Source organism: Syngnathus scovelli, chromosome 14 (assembly GCF_024217435.2).
Source record: "Syngnathus scovelli strain Florida chromosome 14, RoL_Ssco_1.2, whole genome shotgun sequence".
Classification (NCBI taxonomy): domain Eukaryota; kingdom Metazoa; phylum Chordata; class Actinopteri; order Syngnathiformes; family Syngnathidae; genus Syngnathus; species Syngnathus scovelli.
This window is the reverse complement of record NC_090860.1, coordinates 12,210,204-12,229,893: the sequence shown is the minus strand read 5'-3', so window position 1 is coordinate 12,229,893 and position 19,690 is coordinate 12,210,204. Positions and strand designations below refer to the sequence as shown.

The 19,690-nt window shown below is 45.5% G+C and overlaps 4 protein-coding genes and 3 long non-coding RNA genes across 9 annotated transcripts; 5 read left to right on the top strand and 2 right to left on the bottom strand.

Annotated features, from left to right (window-relative positions):
* The first annotated feature begins 85 nt into the window (after nucleotides 1-85).
* Nucleotides 86-5,453, top strand: LOC125981064 (serine/threonine-protein phosphatase PP1-beta catalytic subunit). Its single transcript, XM_049740907.1, has 8 exons — nucleotides 86-231; nucleotides 1,345-1,476; nucleotides 2,687-2,917; nucleotides 2,990-3,094; nucleotides 3,198-3,269; nucleotides 3,362-3,513; nucleotides 3,575-3,709; nucleotides 3,772-5,453. The coding sequence occupies exons 1-8, from the start codon at nucleotides 180-182 to the stop codon at nucleotides 3,874-3,876; spliced, it is 984 nt and encodes a 327-aa protein (XP_049596864.1). The 5' UTR covers nucleotides 86-179; the 3' UTR covers nucleotides 3,877-5,453.
* LOC137840917 (uncharacterized) lies at nucleotides 4,999-7,546 on the bottom strand. Its single transcript, XR_011088093.1, has 2 exons — nucleotides 7,409-7,546; nucleotides 4,999-7,209 (listed from the first exon to the last, which is right to left on the bottom strand). It is a non-coding gene; the product is annotated as an uncharacterized lncRNA (long non-coding RNA).
* manea (mannosidase, endo-alpha) lies at nucleotides 6,416-8,226 on the top strand. Its single transcript, XM_049740844.2, has 4 exons — nucleotides 6,416-6,914; nucleotides 7,007-7,116; nucleotides 7,190-7,266; nucleotides 7,327-8,226. Exons 1-4 carry the CDS (start codon nucleotides 6,416-6,418, stop codon nucleotides 7,958-7,960), a joined length of 1,320 nt encoding a protein of 439 aa, XP_049596801.1. The 3' UTR covers nucleotides 7,961-8,226.
* Nucleotides 8,227-8,649: 423 nt separating this feature from the next.
* fut9a (fucosyltransferase 9a) lies at nucleotides 8,650-13,708 on the top strand. 3 transcript variants are annotated; one of them, XM_049740884.2, is made up of 3 exons: nucleotides 8,650-8,998; nucleotides 10,920-11,046; nucleotides 11,128-13,708. In XM_049740884.2, the coding sequence occupies exon 3, from the start codon at nucleotides 11,137-11,139 to the stop codon at nucleotides 12,214-12,216; it is 1,080 nt and encodes a 359-aa protein (XP_049596841.1). In that variant the 5' UTR covers nucleotides 8,650-8,998; nucleotides 10,920-11,046; nucleotides 11,128-11,136; the 3' UTR covers nucleotides 12,217-13,708. The 3 variants fall into 3 exon arrangements, with proteins under 3 accessions (XP_049596841.1, XP_049596843.1, XP_068509100.1); XM_049740886.2 differs by lacking the exon at nucleotides 8,650-8,998 and adding an exon at nucleotides 9,020-9,454; XM_068652999.1 differs by lacking the exon at nucleotides 8,650-8,998 and adding an exon at nucleotides 10,615-10,817.
* A 728-nt stretch (nucleotides 13,709-14,436) lies between these two features.
* Nucleotides 14,437-15,568, top strand: LOC137840918 (uncharacterized). Its single transcript, XR_011088094.1, has 2 exons — nucleotides 14,437-15,118; nucleotides 15,211-15,568. It is a non-coding gene; the product is annotated as an uncharacterized lncRNA (long non-coding RNA).
* Nucleotides 15,569-15,806: 238 nt separating this feature from the next.
* LOC125981147 (uncharacterized) lies at nucleotides 15,807-17,093 on the bottom strand. Its single transcript, XR_007485841.2, has 2 exons — nucleotides 16,982-17,093; nucleotides 15,807-15,951 (listed from the first exon to the last, which is right to left on the bottom strand). It is a non-coding gene; the product is annotated as an uncharacterized lncRNA (long non-coding RNA).
* Nucleotides 17,094-17,111: 18 nt separating this feature from the next.
* fhl5 (four and a half LIM domains 5) lies at nucleotides 17,112-19,214 on the top strand. Its single transcript, XM_049740932.2, has 5 exons — nucleotides 17,112-17,411; nucleotides 18,011-18,185; nucleotides 18,353-18,522; nucleotides 18,589-18,775; nucleotides 18,846-19,214. The coding sequence occupies exons 1-5, from the start codon at nucleotides 17,250-17,252 to the stop codon at nucleotides 18,995-18,997; spliced, it is 846 nt and encodes a 281-aa protein (XP_049596889.1). The 5' UTR covers nucleotides 17,112-17,249; the 3' UTR covers nucleotides 18,998-19,214.
* Nucleotides 19,215-19,690: the final 476 nt, after the last annotated feature.

The window sequence follows — 19,690 nt, the reverse complement described above, 5'->3', positions numbered from 1 at the left end:
TTTTTAAAAAGATATATAATTGACGAGTAATATAAAAAAAAACGAAATATGACTTGTATTTATTGACGTCTCAATAAAGTTGTAAACGCATCGCTGGGTGACACCAGCGCCTACTAGTGTACGCTGGACGCACTACTACTTTCTCTCCAGTACGAGTCGACTCCCATCAGAGCGTGAAGATGGCGGAGGGCGAATTGAACGTGGACAGCCTCATCTCTCGCCTTCTAGAAGGTGAGTCCAAACACACACACACAGATCCCTGACAAATTCGCTGTTCGGCTTTGCGCCACGGCTTATTTCCCTAAACCTCCGGAGCAGCCGCCTTGTTTTTACGTCACTAAAATAGCAACGAAGCTAGCTAAGTAGCTCGTTAGCTTGACGCTATCTCGAGCCCCCCTCAGTGTTTATAAACAGTCGGGCGGTGAACGCCTACGTTAGCATCGCTTAGCTTCGTCGTGTACTTTATGACGATCAAGGCCCCTTGATGTCCCACGTTGTTTATATGACTAAAATGACCAAGTTTGGACATAATATTTCATCGAGTAGGAGTGGCAGTTTCGCGTATTAGGACATTTCCCCAAACTCACGAACTTAGCTTAAATGGGTGTTGCCTTTCTCGTCGTTTGCGTTACGAAAGTCGGAATCTCAAAGAGTTGTTCTCTAACTCTTTATATAGTTCACACCATTACGGCTAACATTAAAGCGCAGTAGGCCTAATTGTCCATCAGAAATTTTAATTCCTATAAAGTACTGTATTTCGTGACATGTTAAAAATTGAGTCATCGCACAGCCATTTTTTTTCCTTTTATAGAGTTGCAAGCAGAAATTTCAAGTTATAAAGTGATGCCAGACAGTTGAAGAGAATACTCAATCAAGTTAAAACCTTCATTTAAGCTATAATGACATTCAAATATTCCCCACCCCCCTATAAAAAAAATTAGCAATAACCTGCCTTAAATAAAAAATCATATGTGGGTGAACAAGTGGACATTTTGGCAGACTGCTGCTGCACAAATTGCGAAACATTTTTATGGTGGGAGGACCAGATTGCAAGCTAGAAGGGGTGTAAAAGGAAAAAAAAGAGGGAGAGATGAGCAGTATCATCATTTAATGTTCTTAATTAAGAGCCTTGCTGTTCCCAAGAGAGATATTTTTTGCCGTGAGTGCAGCGAGCTGCTTTGGCATCGTTAAAAATGTCCTTGGCGCAAGTTCATTTGATTTATTTCTCACCGTCACTGCCTTGTTGAATGAACATAGAGGGCAAAAACACTCAGTGTGGTTTATGTTCTGTTAAAAAAAAAAAAAAAAATGGATAGAATGACTCCTCTTGTCTGTGTGCTCCAGTGAGGGGATGTCGCCCCGGCAAGATCGTGCAGATGACGGAGGCGGAGGTGCGGGGCCTGTGCATCAAATCCCGCGAGATTTTCCTCAGCCAGCCCATCTTGCTGGAGCTCGAGGCTCCCCTCAAGATCTGTGGTCAGTAATTCGCCAGGCACTTCCTCCATTTTGTTTTTTTTTCAAGCACCTCTGCAAAACATCATCACTTAAGGGTTTGGTTTCAAAAAGAGACAGATGGACCAGGTCATGTAAATTAATAACATTGCATGTAATATATATATATTTTATTGTATTATTTGAAAGTGACACAATTAAATCGTTTTTCTAATTTTGTTTTATTTTGCTCGCAATGAATAATCAAGTACTTTGGGCAACCCAGGACATTCTGAACACTATGAAAGGAATTTAAAAAGTTTTTCATCTGCAAAAGACGAGCAGTCCCCATCGCGAATTTTGGGAATCACAGGGCGAGCTTTCTGCGGATCTCCCCACAAATAGCCAGAGACTTCGATGTTAGTGTGCTGCTCATGCAGAAAGCAGCTTTGCGAGTCCTGAGGGCTGCGCCACTGGGGAACTCCCACTCTGTACACACACACACACACACACAAATGTACAAACGCGCAGTCTATTTCTTGCGCTGCAGCTCCGAGTTGTCTTATATAACCACTCCGCATCACAGAACACTCGCCTGGGTCACTCTTTGCTTGCTCGGGGAAGGCAAACAATGTCTTGTCATTCCATACCCCGAACTCCAGCGTGCTCTGCATTCCAAACAGCTCTTGACTTTTCCTCCATGTTCTTTGTGGACCGCTTATTAGGAAGGAAGAAAGCCAACTTACGAAACCGCCGGACAGATCTCGATCTGCCCCATTTGACTCATTTTGATGGCAAAAAAAAAAAAATCCTGGTTTGCCGCCAAAATATTGTGCAATCTTTCATTTGCACTTAGTGTGTTTTTTAATCTTCGATACAAAGAAGGCCCGAATAAGACATTGCGTTGCAGTCATGTCTCGTTTTGGTGCCAGAGGCGGTTTTCTCTTTAGCCGTGTAAGACAAGACGTACCGTAAATTGCAATTTGGACCATCCAGGTCCGTATGCGGTCGGGTTGTGTCCTGGTCCTGTTATTATTTTTTTTGGGTTGACACGGTTTTTTGGTGGCACGGTTTGCCGGAAAGGCCCTGGCACACGTGGCGGCCGCAACTGGGCCTTGTTATTACTCTGCTGACCTTCAGCGAGGAGACTGAATTAGAGCAGCTCTTACTTGGGATATAAACGGAATCAAGGCTTGGCGTCAGAATTAAGGTAAAGAAAAAGCGTTGGTTCAAACATGTCCTCTCTCGTGGTCAGGTGACATCCACGGCCAGTACACGGACCTGCTGCGTCTTTTCGAGTACGGCGGCTTCCCTCCGGAGGCCAACTACCTGTTCCTCGGCGACTACGTGGACCGTGGCAAGCAGTCGTTGGAGACCATCTGCCTGCTGCTGGCCTACAAGATCAAGTACCCAGAGAACTTCTTCCTGCTCAGGGGCAACCACGAGTGCGCCTCTATCAACCGCATCTACGGCTTCTACGATGAGTGTACGTTTGGACACACACACGAGGCTCACCGCCGCACGCAAATAACATTTGTTCTCCGTATGCGCTCGCCAGGTAAGCGCCGCTTCAACATCAAGCTGTGGAAGACCTTCACAGACTGCTTCAACTGCCTGCCCATCGCTGCCATCATCGACGAAAAGATCTTCTGCTGCCACGGAGGTCAGTAGGTGACAGTTCAAGTAAACAAATACAATGACATAACTCAAATCCAGCAAAACTGTTTACCCTTGGAAAATAACCGAGTGGTGTTTTGACCTTTCAGGACTTTCGCCAGATTTACAGTCCATGGAGCAGATTCGCAGGATTATGAGGCCAACAGATGTGCCTGATACCGGTAACGTGTTGGAAACTATTTCCAGGTTTCCTTATGGCAGCAAATAAAAAATAAAAAAACATCATTTAAATGTGTGTTTTCGTGATCCACAGGTCTGCTCTGCGACCTGCTTTGGTCGGACCCGGACAAGGACGTGCAAGGCTGGGGCGAGAACGACCGCGGGGTCTCCTTCACCTTCGGCGCCGACGTGGTCAGCAAGTTCCTCAACCGCCACGACTTGGATCTCATCTGCAGGGCCCACCAGGTAAGCATAGACGGCCGCGCTGTGGGCGGGCGGGAATGACGACACGCACCTCCTCTGGCAGGTTGTGGAGGACGGATACGAGTTCTTTGCCAAACGCCAACTGGTCACACTTTTTTCGGCGCCCAACTACTGCGGGGAGTTTGACAACGCCGGCGGCATGATGAGCGTGGATGAATCGCTCATGTGCTCCTTTCAGGTACAATCACACACACTGGGGTGTCATGTTCATATCTGATTGTTGATTTCTCTCGTTTAAAGATTTTGAAGCCCTCAGAGAAGAAGGCCAAATATCAGTATGGGGGGGTCAATTCCGGTCGGCCTGTCACTCCTTCCCGCACCACTCAGGCCCCTAAGAAGAGGTGAACGCGCAGCCTTGTAAACCCCCCACACACACACACATAAATACCGCACACCCTCTGACCCAGCAACACCCGCCCTCCCAGTCCGCTGCATAGCACAGCTCCAGTGGAACCTCCAAAGTTGATGTTCAAATTTCTTAGTAACGTTCATGCAATAAGAGCTCACACGTATCGATTAAAACAACTCTGATCAAGTGTTTATTTACGTTCGCCGGGTTATATCGGTCGTAAGTAATTGATGTTTGATTACGCGGCGCTCATTTTGTGCTAAGCAGACGGACGCTTACCTTGCGTGATAGTAAGTTTCATTTCTGGTACCAACACACCAAATTTAATCAACTGGAGTCTCTTATATGTTCCCCCTTAGGAGGTTCCACTGTGCTAAACTGATTTATTTCCACTGACAACTCTTCCCCCAACCATCCATTGACCGCTCTTTTCTTAACGTGTACGCGTACATACGTTTGCTGTGACCAATCTGTTACTTTGTAATCGTTTGCCTGTTTGTTAATATTTCGATAGTATTAACACACATTGTGAGGGGAATAAAAATCTGTATTTTTTTTTATTTTCTCTTGACGCACAAAAAGTCAAATTGGTGTCATTTCGCTGAGTGAGCGCCTCCCGATATTCCAGCTGAACACGCTTACGTACATGTATTTCCATCGCTATCGACACGTGACGTCTCCCTGGTTAGTTGCAAAGAATGTGAAGGGACCGGTATTTATGAAAGATCGAACTTCTCGCCCTCCTGACATGAATTCCACCGTGCCTCTGTTTTCAAATATTCCACAGACAACAGTGGAACCTCTGACGTCAACAACGTAAACTCTCGTTAAAGTAACTTAAACTTACAACCAGTGGCACTCAATCCAAAACGATCCAAATGAAACTTATTGGTTCACAAAATATTGCCCCAAATCAGCATTCAACTTTGGAGGTTCCACTGTATTTTTCTTTTTGTCATTTGTCATATCAGGATTGTTTCCTTAGGCAGTCATATCTTTTTTTTAAATGGTGAAACATAAATTCATAGAATTTTTCGATGATGGTCAGTATTTTTACTTGATTATTTTGAATCGAGACGTGCAGCGTGTGTGTGCGGCATGTCCTTGCTTTTTCTATGATAAGTGCTTAAACCAGCTTGTGGATTCTTGTTAAATGTGTCAAAAGAAAACTACTAAATACTCAAACGAATTGTACGCGATGACACAGAACCGCATCTTTTTGGAGCTTTGCCAAGTGTTGTCCTTCCATCCTACTCCTCCTCTTCCTTTCATCTTTTTTGGAGTCTGATGACTGGCAGTGGAAGTGGCCATAGGCTTGCACATGACCTGGCATTGCTATTGTGATTGTGACGCCACCTGGTGTTTAGATGCGATGTACTACAGTAACGCTCTCCGCCTGCTCTTTGGGGCATACTTCTTCTATATGTGGTTGTTTTTGTTTTGTTTGTTTTTTCCTCTATTCACACGCTTTTAATTTATTTCCTAATAATAACAACATATGAAATGAGTGCGGTGTTAACCTAGTTTTGCAATTTGTACGAGTTTGAAAGTCAATAAATGGGTGGAAACTCAAGTTGTTCGCTTGCTTTTTGAGAGTAAAATACTACTTTTGGAAATACAGGCACATAAACAACAAATAGGTCAAAAAGGTGAAGTGCAGTAATTAAATGTGTCCGGCAGATGTCGCACAAACCCTGGACGAAGAGCACAGTGTAATGCAGCTGTACCGGAAGTCGCTGTATCTGCGCTGATGTACACATAAACTGGATGCCTCGCGAGAAGTGTAGTATTTACATTTGGTGCGTGTACCGTTGTAGCGGAAGTAGCTTCATTCGCGCTGATGTACACATAAACTGGATGCCTCGCGAGAAGTGCAGTATTTACATTTGGTGCGTGTACCGTTGTAGCGGAAGTAGCTTCATCCGCATTGATGTACAAATAAAACGGATGCCTCGCCATGCACTCCGCAAATAGATCCACTATGTATATACATCTTGGATTCTGTCAACCCGGAATCACTGGGGATTAAGTACGCTATAGTTAGTATTAATTGCTATATCATGTCCAGCTAATATAGCAAAAAAAATGTCTGGTATAAGCAATTAGTAAATGTGCCTGTTAACGTATTCTTTGTCAAATGTATCTCGTCAAGAAGGGGTGAGGTCGTGAGGGGGGGATACATCATGCTTTGCGGCGTAAACGTTATCCGTTATTGTCGACTCTGGTGACTCGTCCGAAGTTCATCGATACAGGTAACAGTTGAAGCCTGGTTAGCATTAATTAGCCATTAGCTCACTGTTTTTATATTCGCAGACCTATTTAGAACTTGGCAGGTTTCTGTTGCAATCATATACGTTAGCTACGAATGCTTACTTTTGCGATCATACATTTTTTTGCAGATTAAAATGCATTTATTGTAATAAAATATATGTAACTCATTGTCATTCATGCTTTTAAAAATGTTGAAATGTGTTATTTTTTCTTCTCCAGATTTGTTGACTCCACAATGAGCGACAGCGCTTTGGGTGACGAAGAATGGCCCGGTTCCGACGTAAGCAGTGTGCGGCTTTGCTGGCTGTGGTCCTGCTCGTGCTCATCGTGACTGTAGCGCTCAAGTTGCTCGCCCCGGAAGACAATGCGTTTCCAGATGGCAAGGAGCCTCCCCTGGACCAGAAAGACCAGGCGAAGGAGAGCGACGTCCAACCCGAGCGACCCGGATTGAGCAAAGCCGCCCGATCGGAAGAGGATGACAAACTGGCGGCCATACTAAGCAAGTTCCCCCCGCCAAACTACTACCTTCACGCCTTCTACTACATCTGGTACGGCAACCCCAGCTTTGACAGCAAATACATCCACTGGGACCACCCACGGATGCGGCACTGGGACCCCAAAGTGGCTGAGAGGTATCCACAAGACAGGCACATCCCGCCTGATGACATTGGGGCCAACTTCTACCCGGAGCTGGGGCCTTATAGCTCCCGGGACCCGGCTGTCATGGAGGCCCACATGCAGCAGCTGCGTACAGCTGCCATTGGTATGAGGAAACATGTCATGAAAAAAAACCACCCATGAGTAATGATTTCTTACATGAGATGTGCTAACTGAAATGATTTATGGCGTCCTCAGGGGTCATCGCCGTTTCCTGGTACCCGCCTCATACCAAGGATGACAACGGCCAGCCGATAGATGACATTGTGCCGCAGCTCCTAGACATGGCACAGCGCTACCACATTAAGGTGCCAACGTGAATGTTGTCATCTCTACTGTCACTCAAATTATCCAGATGTAAGCTCACAAATTTCTCCACAGGTGACTTTCCACATTGAGCCCTACAAAGGGAGAGATGAAGTCAACATACATGGCAACGTCAAATACATTATTGACAAGTGAGTCCAACCTGGCAACATTCCGACTCGGGAATATTTTTAAATCTCTAACCCCCCCAGGTACGGCGAACACCCGGCCTTCTTCCGCTACCGCACCGACATGGGTAAGTTCCTCCCCCTATTCTACGTGTACGACTCGTACCTGCTGAACACGGAGCAGTGGGCCCGGCTGCTGCGGCGCACGGAGAGCGGCGGCATCCGCGACACCCCGCACGACGCCGTCTTCCTGGCCCTTCTGGTGGAGGAGAAGCACCAGCGCGAGGTGCTGAGCGCCGGCTTTGACGGCATCTACACCTACTTCGCCACCAACGGCTTCACCTACGGCGCGACACAGCGCAACTGGCAGGCGCTACGGGCCTTCTGCCGCGACAACGGCCTCCTCTTCGTCCCCAGCGTGGGGCCGGGCTACGTGGATACGGGCGTGCGCCCGTGGAACTTCCAAAACACCAGGAACCGCATCAACGGCAAGTACTACGAGACCTCGCTGAGCGCCGCGCTGGAAGCCAAGCCCGACTTACTTTCCATCACGTCCTTCAACGAGTGGCACGAGGGCACGCAGATCGAGACGGCCGTCCCCAAAAGCGGCTCGGTGCTCTATCTGGACTACTTGCCTAACAAACCGACCATCTACTTGGAGATTACGCGTAAGTGGGCCGCCATATTTGGCGACGAGCGAGGAAGACGGCGGGAGTGATCCGCCTGGGACTTGATTGGTCACATAGGTGGGGCACGGGCGGATCTCTGCTGTGAAGAGCAAAAATCTCTGAGTCATTGACGCCCCACCCAAAAGATGTTCTCATGACTTGCATATGCCACAAAATGGAGGCTAAACTCTTAAACTGAAAGGACCATAAAGCATCAACACTATGCATTTAGCATGTATGCAATCATGAACCCAAGGGAGATATTGATGCTACTTTCAATATTAATAAAAATAAATGGTGATTATCATTTAATCCATCATTGACCAGCTCTTTTATAACCTTAACCAATAAAGGAAGCACAGACGCTGTGACTGTCCATGGCAAAGGTCTAACTAGTGACTTAGCCTAGTAAATTGAGTCTGAAGTTGCTTGACAGCATTTATTGTAAACAGAAAAAAATCTACACACCCCTCATTGTAGAGAACCAGATTTGGTGTTATAAAATAAGAAAATCTTTCACAACTTTTGCCTTTATTTGACAAATAACCTGGACCACTTGAACTGCTTAAAAATAATCCATTGTCTTTATAGGACACATAACCTGTGCAACTTGAACTGCTTAAAAATAATCCATTGTCTGTGTAGGGGTGTATTCATATTTTCCCCAAAGCACAATGAATACAAACGCGCAAACTGGAGCGCCGCAGTGGCGCTCAACACAAAGTAGCGAACCTGCACACCATCCCACAAACACACGCACACACACGCGCGTGCACAGTGGAGCCCCGCAGTGGTGATAAACAGAACAAGTCAGCGAGCCAGCACATCACAGCTCAGCAGCACACAAACACGATGCATGCACATGCACCATATTTCTTGATTTATTTATTTTTTAACATGTAAATTCTCTGCTTCCGCCGCAGCATCCATTGCGCATTACACGCAAGGTGCAACGCGCGCGCTCGCACACACGGAAGAAAAACTATGGATGTGGGCTGGTCTGGATGTGGTGACGCTCTCACGACGGTGGATAATTCCGAACACATCGTCGTCATGCGAAGGCAATGACTGGAAGATCTCTCGAGATGGTGAGTCGAATTCCTTTATTCACCCCACCCCCCAGCATCCCTGCGTCAATCCACGCCTTGCTCGTTTAACGCCGTATGGGATGTGATGGATGGCGGGTTTCGCGCACGTCCAGGGGGGCCGAATTGCGCCGACTTGCGTGACGGCGGCATCGTGTCGGCCGCGAATGACCTTCAGCTCCGCATCTAAGGTGCTCTCGTGACGGGCATCGAAGTCTTCCTCCTCAGTGTCCGATTGGAACAGCTCGATTTCGCCCAACACTTGGCCGGTCTCCCTTTTGATCCATTTTTTTTTTCTAGCATTTTCAGTGACAAGGTTCATGCTAATTTTATTCGTGCGCAAAGCGCTAAGTTACATTTAAATAGCAAGCTGCTCCAGAGTAGACGTGACCGGGAAATAAAGAAAAAGGGTGAAGCAACACGATGGCATCAACATCGACTGCCTTTAACTTAAAATCGGTAATATATGCATTTCTTTTTGTCCCCCATAATGAATGAATGATGTCTTTATTTTAAATATATTAAAAATAGCAAAGGATAAAAAATAAAACAAATAACACTTTTAAGTGCCATGTGCAAGTCCATACAACAAACGATAAATCAACAAACTGAAAAAAAAAAATCAGTAACAAAGAATGCTCGAAAAAGAGTTGGAGGAAGCATCGCTTTTTAGGTTCCTTTTTAGGTTCCTACCCCTTTCTCATTCTCTTTACCTCTTCCACCAGTGCCTAGATGTTTTTCTGCTGCATCCTCACAGCAGAAACTTCTTCTGAAAGGAAGTCAAGTGACTTTTTACGTCCTCGACCTCCTCCGTGGACATTGTTCGGGTTTTCAAATTCTCTTGATCGTATGTTGGAATGTAGACTAGATTTCAAGTTATTGTTTTGTTAAGTTACGTCACTTTGCCCGCTCTGTTAATTCGTTTTCTTCAATAAACCCTGGTCCAAGCTGCTTTTGATCGCCCTGCTCCATCCGTTCCATTATTAACTTTGTTTTACCTTTCCTTGCAACTTTCTAAATGGAGTGGAAACATTCTTGCTTAGTTAGTCATTTAAAATGCTCCAGTAGTTTCTGTTTTTCACAATGTAATAAAAAAATAAACTGGGCACTGATTTACCAGTTGCTGAGGTGTCCATCAATCATGTCCAATGTCACGCCCACCCTGCTTGTTCTCAAGAGATATGCTTTTACAAGAGTCCAAAGGCAGACTTTGTTTGAACATCGCTGTACCTACAGTAACGGACAAATTCTCCGCTTGCAAGTGCTCAAAGCGGATACTGTCTCCCGTGTGGTTCTTGCAAAAACGTTAGAGCACCACTCCAACAGACATGGTCAGGTTTTTTTTCAGCCTCATATTGCTCACGTTGGTCCCAACGTTCTCTGACCTCTCCAAGGTAAATCAGCTATCTGCTCACAAAATCGCCGGTTCATGGTCTGCTTAGGTCGGTTTAGTTTTCTTATATTTCCTTTCGCTCTTGAGATCCTTGGTTTTGTTAATTCCTCCCCACGTTCGTTTCTTTCACTCTTGAAAGCCTTGGTGGAGTTGGAAAAGTTGGACCCAAGGTTTAATATAATTAACATAATTTTTGGACTATACATAGCGTTTTTTTTTTCCATAGTTTGGTTGGGGGATTCGATCACGGGATGACAAAGATGATGAAGAGTTTGAAGGAGGCGCGGCGTTGTTGACAAAGGACGAGGAATTTGATCAATGGAATGAATTTCCCCCCAAAATGCAACATACTCCGGAGCGACTTATATATGTGCATTTTATGGCTAATGCGACCTATATTCTGGAGCGACATTTAGTCCGGAAATTACGGTAATTAACATGTAGCTTATTTAAGAAAGGTTGAAGGTTACTGAAACATCACCTGATGTTTCATTTTTGTGCTTGCTTTGCCCCAAAAAAAAAAAATTAAAGGCATTAAGAGGACCTGTTAAAGACACATCCCAACCCGTCGGATCGTCGCTGTAGCCACCTCTCGTTGAAGACTCCATGTAGGAACGTCTGCTCTTCTAGGATTCCAGCTGCAAGTCAAATCCACAAGGTTGGTATCGAGATGTTACCTAACCGCAATGGTCTTCAACCACACGCCGAGATATAATTTCCCGTTCTGTTCTTCTTCCAGTACAGAGTAATGTCCTCGGCAGCCGTGCACAGAATCCTACGACCCCTTTTTGGGGGCACCTTCATCCTCGGGTGCTTCGTGACGCTCTTCTTGATGTATTTTAAGCCGTCCACCAGCTGGCTGTCTGGTCCCGTGGAGTCCAATGTGTCCAGCGAGCATGTCAAGGGCGCCTTCTACTCCAAGGTTGACCGCAACATAACCACGGTGCTCCTCTGGTTCTGGCCTTTCGGAATGACCTACGACCTGAGCGTGTGCCCGTCGGTCTTCAATATCGACGGCTGTTTGGTCACGGCCGACCGGAACCTCTACAACAAGTCAGACGGCGTTCTTATCCACCACCGGGACATCAGCTCCGACTTGTCCAACCTGCCGCCGCTTCAGCGTCCGTCCTTCCAGAAGTGGGTCTGGATGAACCTGGAGTCACCGTCACACTCTTCCCAACTGGCCGGCATCGAGAACATCTTCAACCTGACGCTCAACTACCGTCGCGACGCCGACATCGAAGTGCCTTACGGCTCCTTGTTGGCCACCGAGAGCGAGGGCGACTTTGTCCCGCCCAGCAAGAACAAGCTGATCTGCTGGATCGTGAGCAACTGGAACCAGGAGCATGTGCGCGTCAAGTACTACAACGAGCTGTATAAGCACATCGAGGTGCACGCGTACGGCCAAGCCTTCGGCGAGTACATCGCGGACCAGGATTTCTTTCCCACCATCGCCAGCTGTAAATTTTACCTGGCTTTCGAAAACTCCATCCACAAAGACTACATCACCGAGAAGTTCTACAACCCTCTGGCCGCGGGCACCGTACCCGTGGTGCTGGGCCCGTCTCGACAGAACTACGAGAACTTTGTCCAGGGGGACGCCTTCATTCATGTGGACGATTTCGCTTCGGCCAAGGAGCTGGCCGACTACCTTCTGCTCCTGGACAAGAACGAGGAGATGTATCTCAGATACTTTGAGTGGCGGCGGCACTTTAAGGTGAAGAGAGCAATGTTCTGGGCTGAGCACTCGTGCCGGGCCTGCGACTACCTGCACAGGCACAGGGAGTACAAGACGGTCAATAACCTGGACAAGTGGTTTTGGGGCTGAGCCAGCTTGTGAAGGCTTTTTGATTTGGATTCATTGCTCCCCCCCCCACCCTCGCTGCTTGCACTTTTTTTTGTATTGATTCAGTGATTTGATTCAAAATGAGCCAATTTTATGGGAAGCCTTATTTGGATTTTTTTTTCTCTCGTCCCCGCAAAGTGATGCCTGAACAACGGAATAAGTGTCGACGAAAGTGAGAAAAAAAAAAAAGTCTCACTGGCGGCTCAAGTTTTGACATTTTTGCGTGACTAGGTGATCCCTTGGCGGGGACTCATGGAGAGTTTTGTCTTTTTTATTTTTTCCTCCAAGCATTCCAAATGCACATTTATTTGCGTATATTTATGCAATGTTTATGGTTTATTTGAGTTATGTGCTTTATCTTGTTTTTTCATACTGTAATTCTGACTTAACTCTTGAGTGATAGACTTTGGCATGACGTGAACTGAGAGTGCAAAGTACAAAGTCAGCTTTTTATACATCGTTTTTATCTTCCGCCATACACTGGAAAGTAGTGGTGTACATAAACTGATGATTTACGATACTTAAGATGGATGCCAAATGGAAAATTACAATTTTGTTTTTTTGTTAGTTAGCGGGCAGAATTTTCTAGCAAAATAGTGAAATTAAATTTTGGGTCAATAGAAAACATTTTATTCACTTGATTTTCTGTCTGTTTTCAAACATAAATAATATTTAAAAATAAATAATACATAAAAACTGTGAATATATTTTAAAAAATTATTTCTCCCTTCATTGCACTATTTTTGGGATTTAATCAAAGTCTAAACATGACAAACTATTTTTTTCCATTTGCAGTGCAGTTATTTTCTGACTAAAAAAAATAAAAGTACAATAAATTGTGAGTAAATGTATAAATTACCAAAGTACTCCATGAAATCCTTAAATTTATGGAGAAACATTGTCTGCTATATATTTGAAAAAAAAAATCTCATTAACACTGATAACAATATCAATATCGATATTATCTGTATTTGGATGAATGTGTCCAGTGCTCACCACTACTGGAAAGAACTTTTTTTTTTTTTTTTTTATGGAGTGCCATAGTGAAAGCTGTATTTATGTAAAAAGAAAAAAAAATGTCAGGTGACATAAGAAGGAATGTGTTGTGTATATTTTTCAATATTTGTCACACCCTGACATCGATGGAAGTGTAAATTTTCCTGAGCTTTGACGATTTCACGCTCGGGTGTGTGTTTGTTGCGTTCGCCCGCTTGTCTCTCTTGTTTTGCCAAACTTGTGCGGCCTTCGCATGTGCGAATGTGTCGCTCTCGCACGCCGTGTCTCTAATGTCCGAAAAAGAACAAACTCACATTATACGTGGGATCAACTCGTGTCGAGTGTATTTCCATTTGAAATGGGTCGATTGAGTTTTTTATTTTTTCCATTTTTGCCAAATCACTGTATTTTGCCAAATGTTGTATTTGAACTCTAGATGTCAGCTAGTGTCCAAGAAAAAAATAAAGAGTGAAACATTTGATGGCACCTATTTCAAAACACACACACACACACAAAGTGCAATATAATGCGTGCGGGCTGGTATAAATAGCTTGGGAGAAGCCCAGCTAAATGATTGATGATGTCGAGGAGAGTAAGTTATGGTGGTTATGCCTCAATCCTCGGCCTGTTGTTAGTTACGACCTGACCCTCGCAACCACGTCGCTATTTGCATCCCTATCCTCTGCGTACTAGTGGGAAGTGACCAAGTATATATTTAAGTCCAACTTGAGTACAGAGGAGTTTAACTCAAATCCGCTTTACCCATTGAAATGAATGGAGATGTTATTAATCCGTTCCAACCAACTGATGATACAGCGAAGAAAAGATACAAAAAGGAGCATGTTTGTTTTTTTGTGCGTAGGATTTTTTTTTTTTAAGCACAAAACAGTACTTCTGCCTTCTTTTTGCAGTACCGGCTTTTCTACTCAAGTCCTCTGTCTCTGTCTGTTAGTCAGTTCAGTGATGTTAGTAATCCACTGATGCTATTTGAGGATTAATAGGAAGGCTCAGTTAACATTGGTATAGCGTCCAACCAATCTGCAAGGAATTACTCTGCAAAGCTATATATATTTTGACACTTCTAGTTGGCACACTATTAATTTCAATTTGAAAGTGATTGTATATGATTTTGTGGATAAAAGAGGGATAACAATACATTTATGTTATATAATTGTTAATTGGAAAGTGGTAATCACATCCGGGGTGAGAGGTCACGAAAAGGGGTGGAGCCAAGAAAAGAGAAGATGGACGACATCAGACGAGAGGCAGATATTCGAGTGGATTTAGAAAAGTGGAACTTTTATCCAAAATGTCCAAAATGTTCAGGAAGGATGCTTTTGGAAACGTTAACTGGGATAGAGTTAGTTGGTTTAGTGAACTACTTAGCAGAAGACGTCAGTGAGTGAAATTAGCCGCTAATGCTAGCGCACAGTTTGCTAAGCAATTAGCGACAAGCTAACGCAATAACTAAGGTAGAAACGAAGTTGCCAATGAAGACAAGGAGCGTTTTGGAGGACTTCATGAACTAGGAGCTCTTTACTGACATCGTCTGGTGGACTTTGGACTCGCACTTGTTGCTTTCTCCATCTTTGCTGTCTTGACGACCCGAGTGATCTTAGCATCATTAAAAGTAAGTTTATTTTGGTCCTTGGGTGATGGAGACATTTATTTTAGGCTACTATGTATACAAGCATTGGTCTGGACATTGAGTAGATGCTTCAACTATAAATAGAGGGACTTTATATGTTTGAAATTTTATTGAACCTTCATGGAAGATAAGAACTCATGTGAGCCACCTCTCAGTACTGTACATTGCGCAATCTAGAGATGTGCTACATACCCATCTGTCTAACCTCATTTTTGGTGAAAATTAAGGATAATGGGTCAGGTAAGATTCCCGGACTGGTCCTCCGTGAAGAGATGCCAGGTTCTTTTCGCCCCACCCGCCCGTAACTGTTGCCCTATTTGTTGATGCTCCAGCTGAACCCAGAGGGAGGTGAGGGAGGTTTGGTGGCGCGTTTGTGTCTTTAACCTCCACAGCGGGACTTCGTCTAACGGATGCCACTTAGGATGTCATCGCCATGCCAACCAGCTGTCGGCAAGGCCTTTGTGCCACGTCAATGTGTCCGACAGTCACTCTCTCCCACAAGTCGTCGCCTTGAAAGGAGCCGCCGGTGTAAATACTTCAAACAAAATCCGATGGCGGTTTACAAAGCCTGAGTACATTCAGATAAGTGCCATCGAGGTGGGGGGGTCAAATAAAAGCCTTTTTCATCTGACAATCAGATGGCAGCGGCCTCACCTATCAAAATGAGAGGATTAAAAATACCCAAAATCATCCGATTTTCATTTTGGTGTCATGTATAATCGAGAAGCACCTGCTATCTGTCACTGATGCTAAAAAAAATCCAAGATTCATAACATGGATTAAAAAAATGGCACGCGATTTGTTGAACTTTTCAGAGGTGGTCTTAAGATTTTTTTTTGATTGTCATCCGCTGAGCTTGAGCACTGTTGTGCAACTCTTTGTGTAATCTTCTTAGAAAATGAAAAAAAGGGTCAAATCTGGGTCAGCGTGCGCTAGTCCTTAGAGATGTCTTGTTTAATGCACACGGAGGGAATGTTAAGTGTCGACAGGAGATAGTTCATCTTGGCAGCGTAGCGTTGGAGGATTAGCCCGGTGGTCTTCCTGGGGCTATTTTTATGAAGACGTCCGCCTCTCTTGATCCGTTGGGAAAAACGATAGCAGCATATTAGTTCAAGACTGTAAAGTAATTTGGCGACTGTCAATCACTTGTTGATGCTGCACGAAAAAAACGAGAGGATTTGTGTCGTTCCAGAAGGGTTTTGTTGATAAGTCGCGAAGCACATGCACTAGAAGTTTAATAAGACGTGTAAAAAGTCCAGCTTTGCTTTTTCTACAAAAAACAACAACAATATTACAGCAGCTTTTATTGTCAGGTGCAAATCCAGAGTAAATCTGCCTAGAGGCGTGTTTAACTCCGTTACTAATTTCACAGCCAAGCCGACGTAAAAAGGGCGGTCTGTGCCGTTGTGGGTGTGAACACAGCCAAGCCCATTGGGCTCCTCCGGCCCGATCAAATCCACCCCAAATTCTGCACCACGAGAGAAGTTTTTAAAGTCGACTCTATTTTCCATCCATCCATCCATCCATCCATCTTCTTCCGCTTATCCGGGGTCGGGTCGCGGGGGCAACAGCTTCAGGAGGGACTCCCAGACTTCCCTCTCCCCAGCCACTTCATCCAGCTCATCCCGGGGGATCCCAAGGCGTTCCCAGGCCAGCTGAGAGACATAGTCTCTCCAGCGCGTCCTGGGTCGTCCCCGGGGTCTCCTACCGGTGGGACATGCCCGGAACACCTCCCCAGGGAGGCGTCCAGGAGGCATCCTGATAAGATGCCCGAGCCACTCTCATCTGGCTCCTCTCAACGACTCTATTTTCCGTCACTAATTTCCAAGGTGCAACGAGGGCATGTAATCGAAAACTGCCAGCGAGGGGCGGGATGCTCTGCCAGATTCCCAAACAGGGTAAGCAAGACTTGCCCCAGAACCAAAAAGAAGACACGCCAGTGTTTAATGCGCCTGTCTACGAAAGTAGGTCCATCTTAAAGGCCATCTACTAATATCTCCCCTTTGTCCTCACAAACACAATCCAGTCGTACGAGTAAGAGCGTACTAGTAGTGCACACTAAGATGAAGGATAGAGTATAAATGCCCAAATGGCTTTCCAAACCTCCAGGCCTTTTTTTCTGGCCCACAGTTGAAAAGGCTTAGTGATGTGCTGGACATGGTCTCCCTTAAAAGGTGCAGAATGATGCAGTCGGACCTCCCCCGGAGATTACAGCTAATAAGAGAGGCAGTATTTATAGAAGACACCCCCTGGCCCGGTGGATACCCCTTAATCCGCGCCTCGCCCCTTTTTTTCCATACCGCCTTTCGTCGGAGCATCTTGCGGCTCATCCTCTTTCCGGCTTCGTATCCGCGAGCGACTATCGGCGACAATGTCCACCAACGACCGCTTCGACTGCCATTACTGCAAAGACTCCCTGCTGGGGAAGAAGTACATCATGAAAGAGGGCACACAGTACTGCACTAAGTGCTACGAGAGCCTGTTTGCCAACTGCTGCCAGAGCTGCGCCAAGCCCATCGGCGCCAACTGCAAGGTAGGCACTCGGCAAGTGCTTGACTAACTTTGTGTTGGGAGGAAAAAAAAAAATTTGACTCTCAAATGAACTTTTCATAACTTGTGGTCTTAAGCAAATGAATGAATGCTAAGAATCACGGAGGTACGCTAGCTTAGTGTTTACACATAAAGCGAAGTACGGTTTAAAAAAAAAAGCATTGTTATAATCCCATTAGAAGTCAAGAGGAAGAGCGCCAAAAAGTGTTCCTCTATGACTCAAGTTATTACTTTCCAAAAAAAACGATAGACTAGCATCTAATGTGCTTTAGTTACTCTGACTTTCCACTTGTTAAACTGTTCGAAACTAACCTACTAGCTAGTGAGACCATGAAGCTTTTATACAAAGAAGTGATTTAAAACTGTCAAAAAAGTGTGTCATTAGATAGTGGAAATGAACTCTGACCTACTCAATTGTGATGCTGGAACAGTGAAAGTAACCTAGTGCTTGCCAAATAGTTATCTCCCTTGGACTTGACCAACTATTGCAGTCATCCATGGGCCGCACCTTGAACTTATTAATAGAAAACAATAAAATCAAATCTGATGTGCCTCTACTTATCTGTCCATTGATGTGACTAGGACTTGTCCTACAAGGACCGTCACTGGCACGAGGAATGCTTCAAGTGCGCCAAGTGCAGCCGCTCCCTGGTGGAGAAGGCCTTCGCCGCCAAGGACGACCTGATGCTCTGCACCGAGTGCCACGCCAACGACTACTCGTCCAAATGCACCACCTGCAAGAAGACAATCATGCCAGGTACTCCGATTCTCTTCCGATGACTATTTTAACGTCCATCAACAGCAACGTAATACCACAGAGCTATGCGCTAAATCCCGTCCAAGATAAACACTAGCTCGTCCCAGCCGTGACTATTTTGAGTGTCTGACTCGCTCTCGTCGACCCCCCCCTCTCTCTCGTGTCAGGTTCCCGCAAAATGGAGTACAAAGGCAATAGCTGGCACGAGACGTGCTTCCTGTGCCACCGTTGCCAGCAGCCCATCGGAACTAAGTCCTTCATCCCCAAAGATAACGGCTACTTCTGCGTGGGCTGCTTCGAGAAGCAGTTCGCCTACCAGTGCTGCGTTTGTAAGAAGGTAAGTGTGTGCGGCCGCGTAGGAGTCGCGGTAATAAACTTGACGCGGCGGCACGGTATTTGGCAGGCCATCACTACGGGCGGCGTGACGTACCAGGAAAAGCCGTGGCACCGCGAGTGCTTCCTGTGCATCGGCTGTAAGAAGCAGCTGACGGGTCAGCGTTTCACCTCCAGGGAAAACTACCCGTACTGCCTGGAATGCTTCAGCCAGCTCTACGCCAAGAAGTGTGTGGGCTGCACCAAGCCCATCACAAGTGAGCCACCTTGGTCTTTTTCATGGGAGTGGCCTAAGTGTGGAATGACCTTTTTTTTTTTTTTGCACAGGTATCGCCGGCGCCAAGTACATCTCCTTTGAGGAACGTCAGTGGCACAGCGAGTGCTTCAATTGCGGGCAATGCTCCGTTTCCCTGGTGGGCCGAGGCTTCCTCACCCAGCGTGACAACATCCTGTGCACCGACTGCGGACGCGAGAAGTGATCGGACACGCTCGATGTAGCATCGCGCTAATGTTTACAAAAGAGAGGTCGCGCGAATCGAATCAAGTCTTTAAATTGAACACTTGAAGGCTTTTTGTCAAGGCTCACACTAGATTTGTCTTTACCGTTGTACTTAAAATCAAGAATATTCCTTAGTGGTATGCAACGAAACTTCAAATTAGAATTGTTGAATAAAGAAAAGGCATATGGATACCGTTTGATGTGTCTCATACTTTTTTTTTATTTTTTAATGATTATCTATAGCTCTCGTAGAGCCGTATCCGGAACTCGTCTGCGTTCAGTACCACTACGGAAGCGGGTCCGGTGGACCCGGTAACTCGACAGCGCCCGAATGGCCGCAGAGCTGCCAACTGTGTGACTCACACGAGGTGAAAGGCAGTTCATAAAAGGGCACTATCGGGAGAAGCCGTTTTAGTCATTGTACAGTGGGGTCAGCGTGGGAACAAAGGCACCCACTCACAGGCTCCTTTATCACGGGATGAAATGAGAGAAAAGGACATGTCTTATTCATGACTCACAGCTTGACCGCCGTTTAAGCCGCTTTGGGTTTTATGCACTCGCATGAGAAATGGAGCCGTGCATTGTTTCTGTCATTTGAATGGCAATTTTGTGCTCAGTGAATTGCTGCTTTAAAATGCCAAACTGACTAAAAGTATTCATCCATGTGCAGAAA

Excerpts from the sequence above, each read along its gene's own strand:
- LOC125981064 (XM_049740907.1), top strand. The coding sequence starts at position 180 with ATGGCGGAGGGCGAATTGAACGTGGACAGCCTCATCTCTCGCCTTCTA. Across the intron at positions 232-1,344 it reads CATCTCTCGCCTTCTAGAAG|TGAGGGGATGTCGCCCCGGC; the intron begins GTGAGTCCAAAC and ends TGTGTGCTCCAG. Across the intron at positions 3,270-3,361 it reads AACAGATGTGCCTGATACCG|GTCTGCTCTGCGACCTGCTT; the intron begins GTAACGTGTTGG and ends CGTGATCCACAG.
- manea (XM_049740844.2), top strand. The coding sequence starts at position 6,416 with ATGGCCCGGTTCCGACGTAAGCAGTGTGCGGCTTTGCTGGCTGTGGTC. Across the intron at positions 6,915-7,006 it reads GCTGCGTACAGCTGCCATTG|GGGTCATCGCCGTTTCCTGG; the intron begins GTATGAGGAAAC and ends TGGCGTCCTCAG. Across the intron at positions 7,117-7,189 it reads CACAGCGCTACCACATTAAG|GTGACTTTCCACATTGAGCC; the intron begins GTGCCAACGTGA and ends ATTTCTCCACAG.
- fut9a (XM_049740884.2), top strand. The coding sequence starts at position 11,137 with ATGTCCTCGGCAGCCGTGCACAGAATCCTACGACCCCTTTTTGGGGGC.
- fhl5 (XM_049740932.2), top strand. The coding sequence starts at position 17,250 with ATGTCCACCAACGACCGCTTCGACTGCCATTACTGCAAAGACTCCCTG. Across the intron at positions 18,186-18,352 it reads CAAGAAGACAATCATGCCAG|GTTCCCGCAAAATGGAGTAC; the intron begins GTACTCCGATTC and ends CTCTCGTGTCAG. Across the intron at positions 18,776-18,845 it reads CTGCACCAAGCCCATCACAA|GTATCGCCGGCGCCAAGTAC; the intron begins GTGAGCCACCTT and ends TTTTTTGCACAG.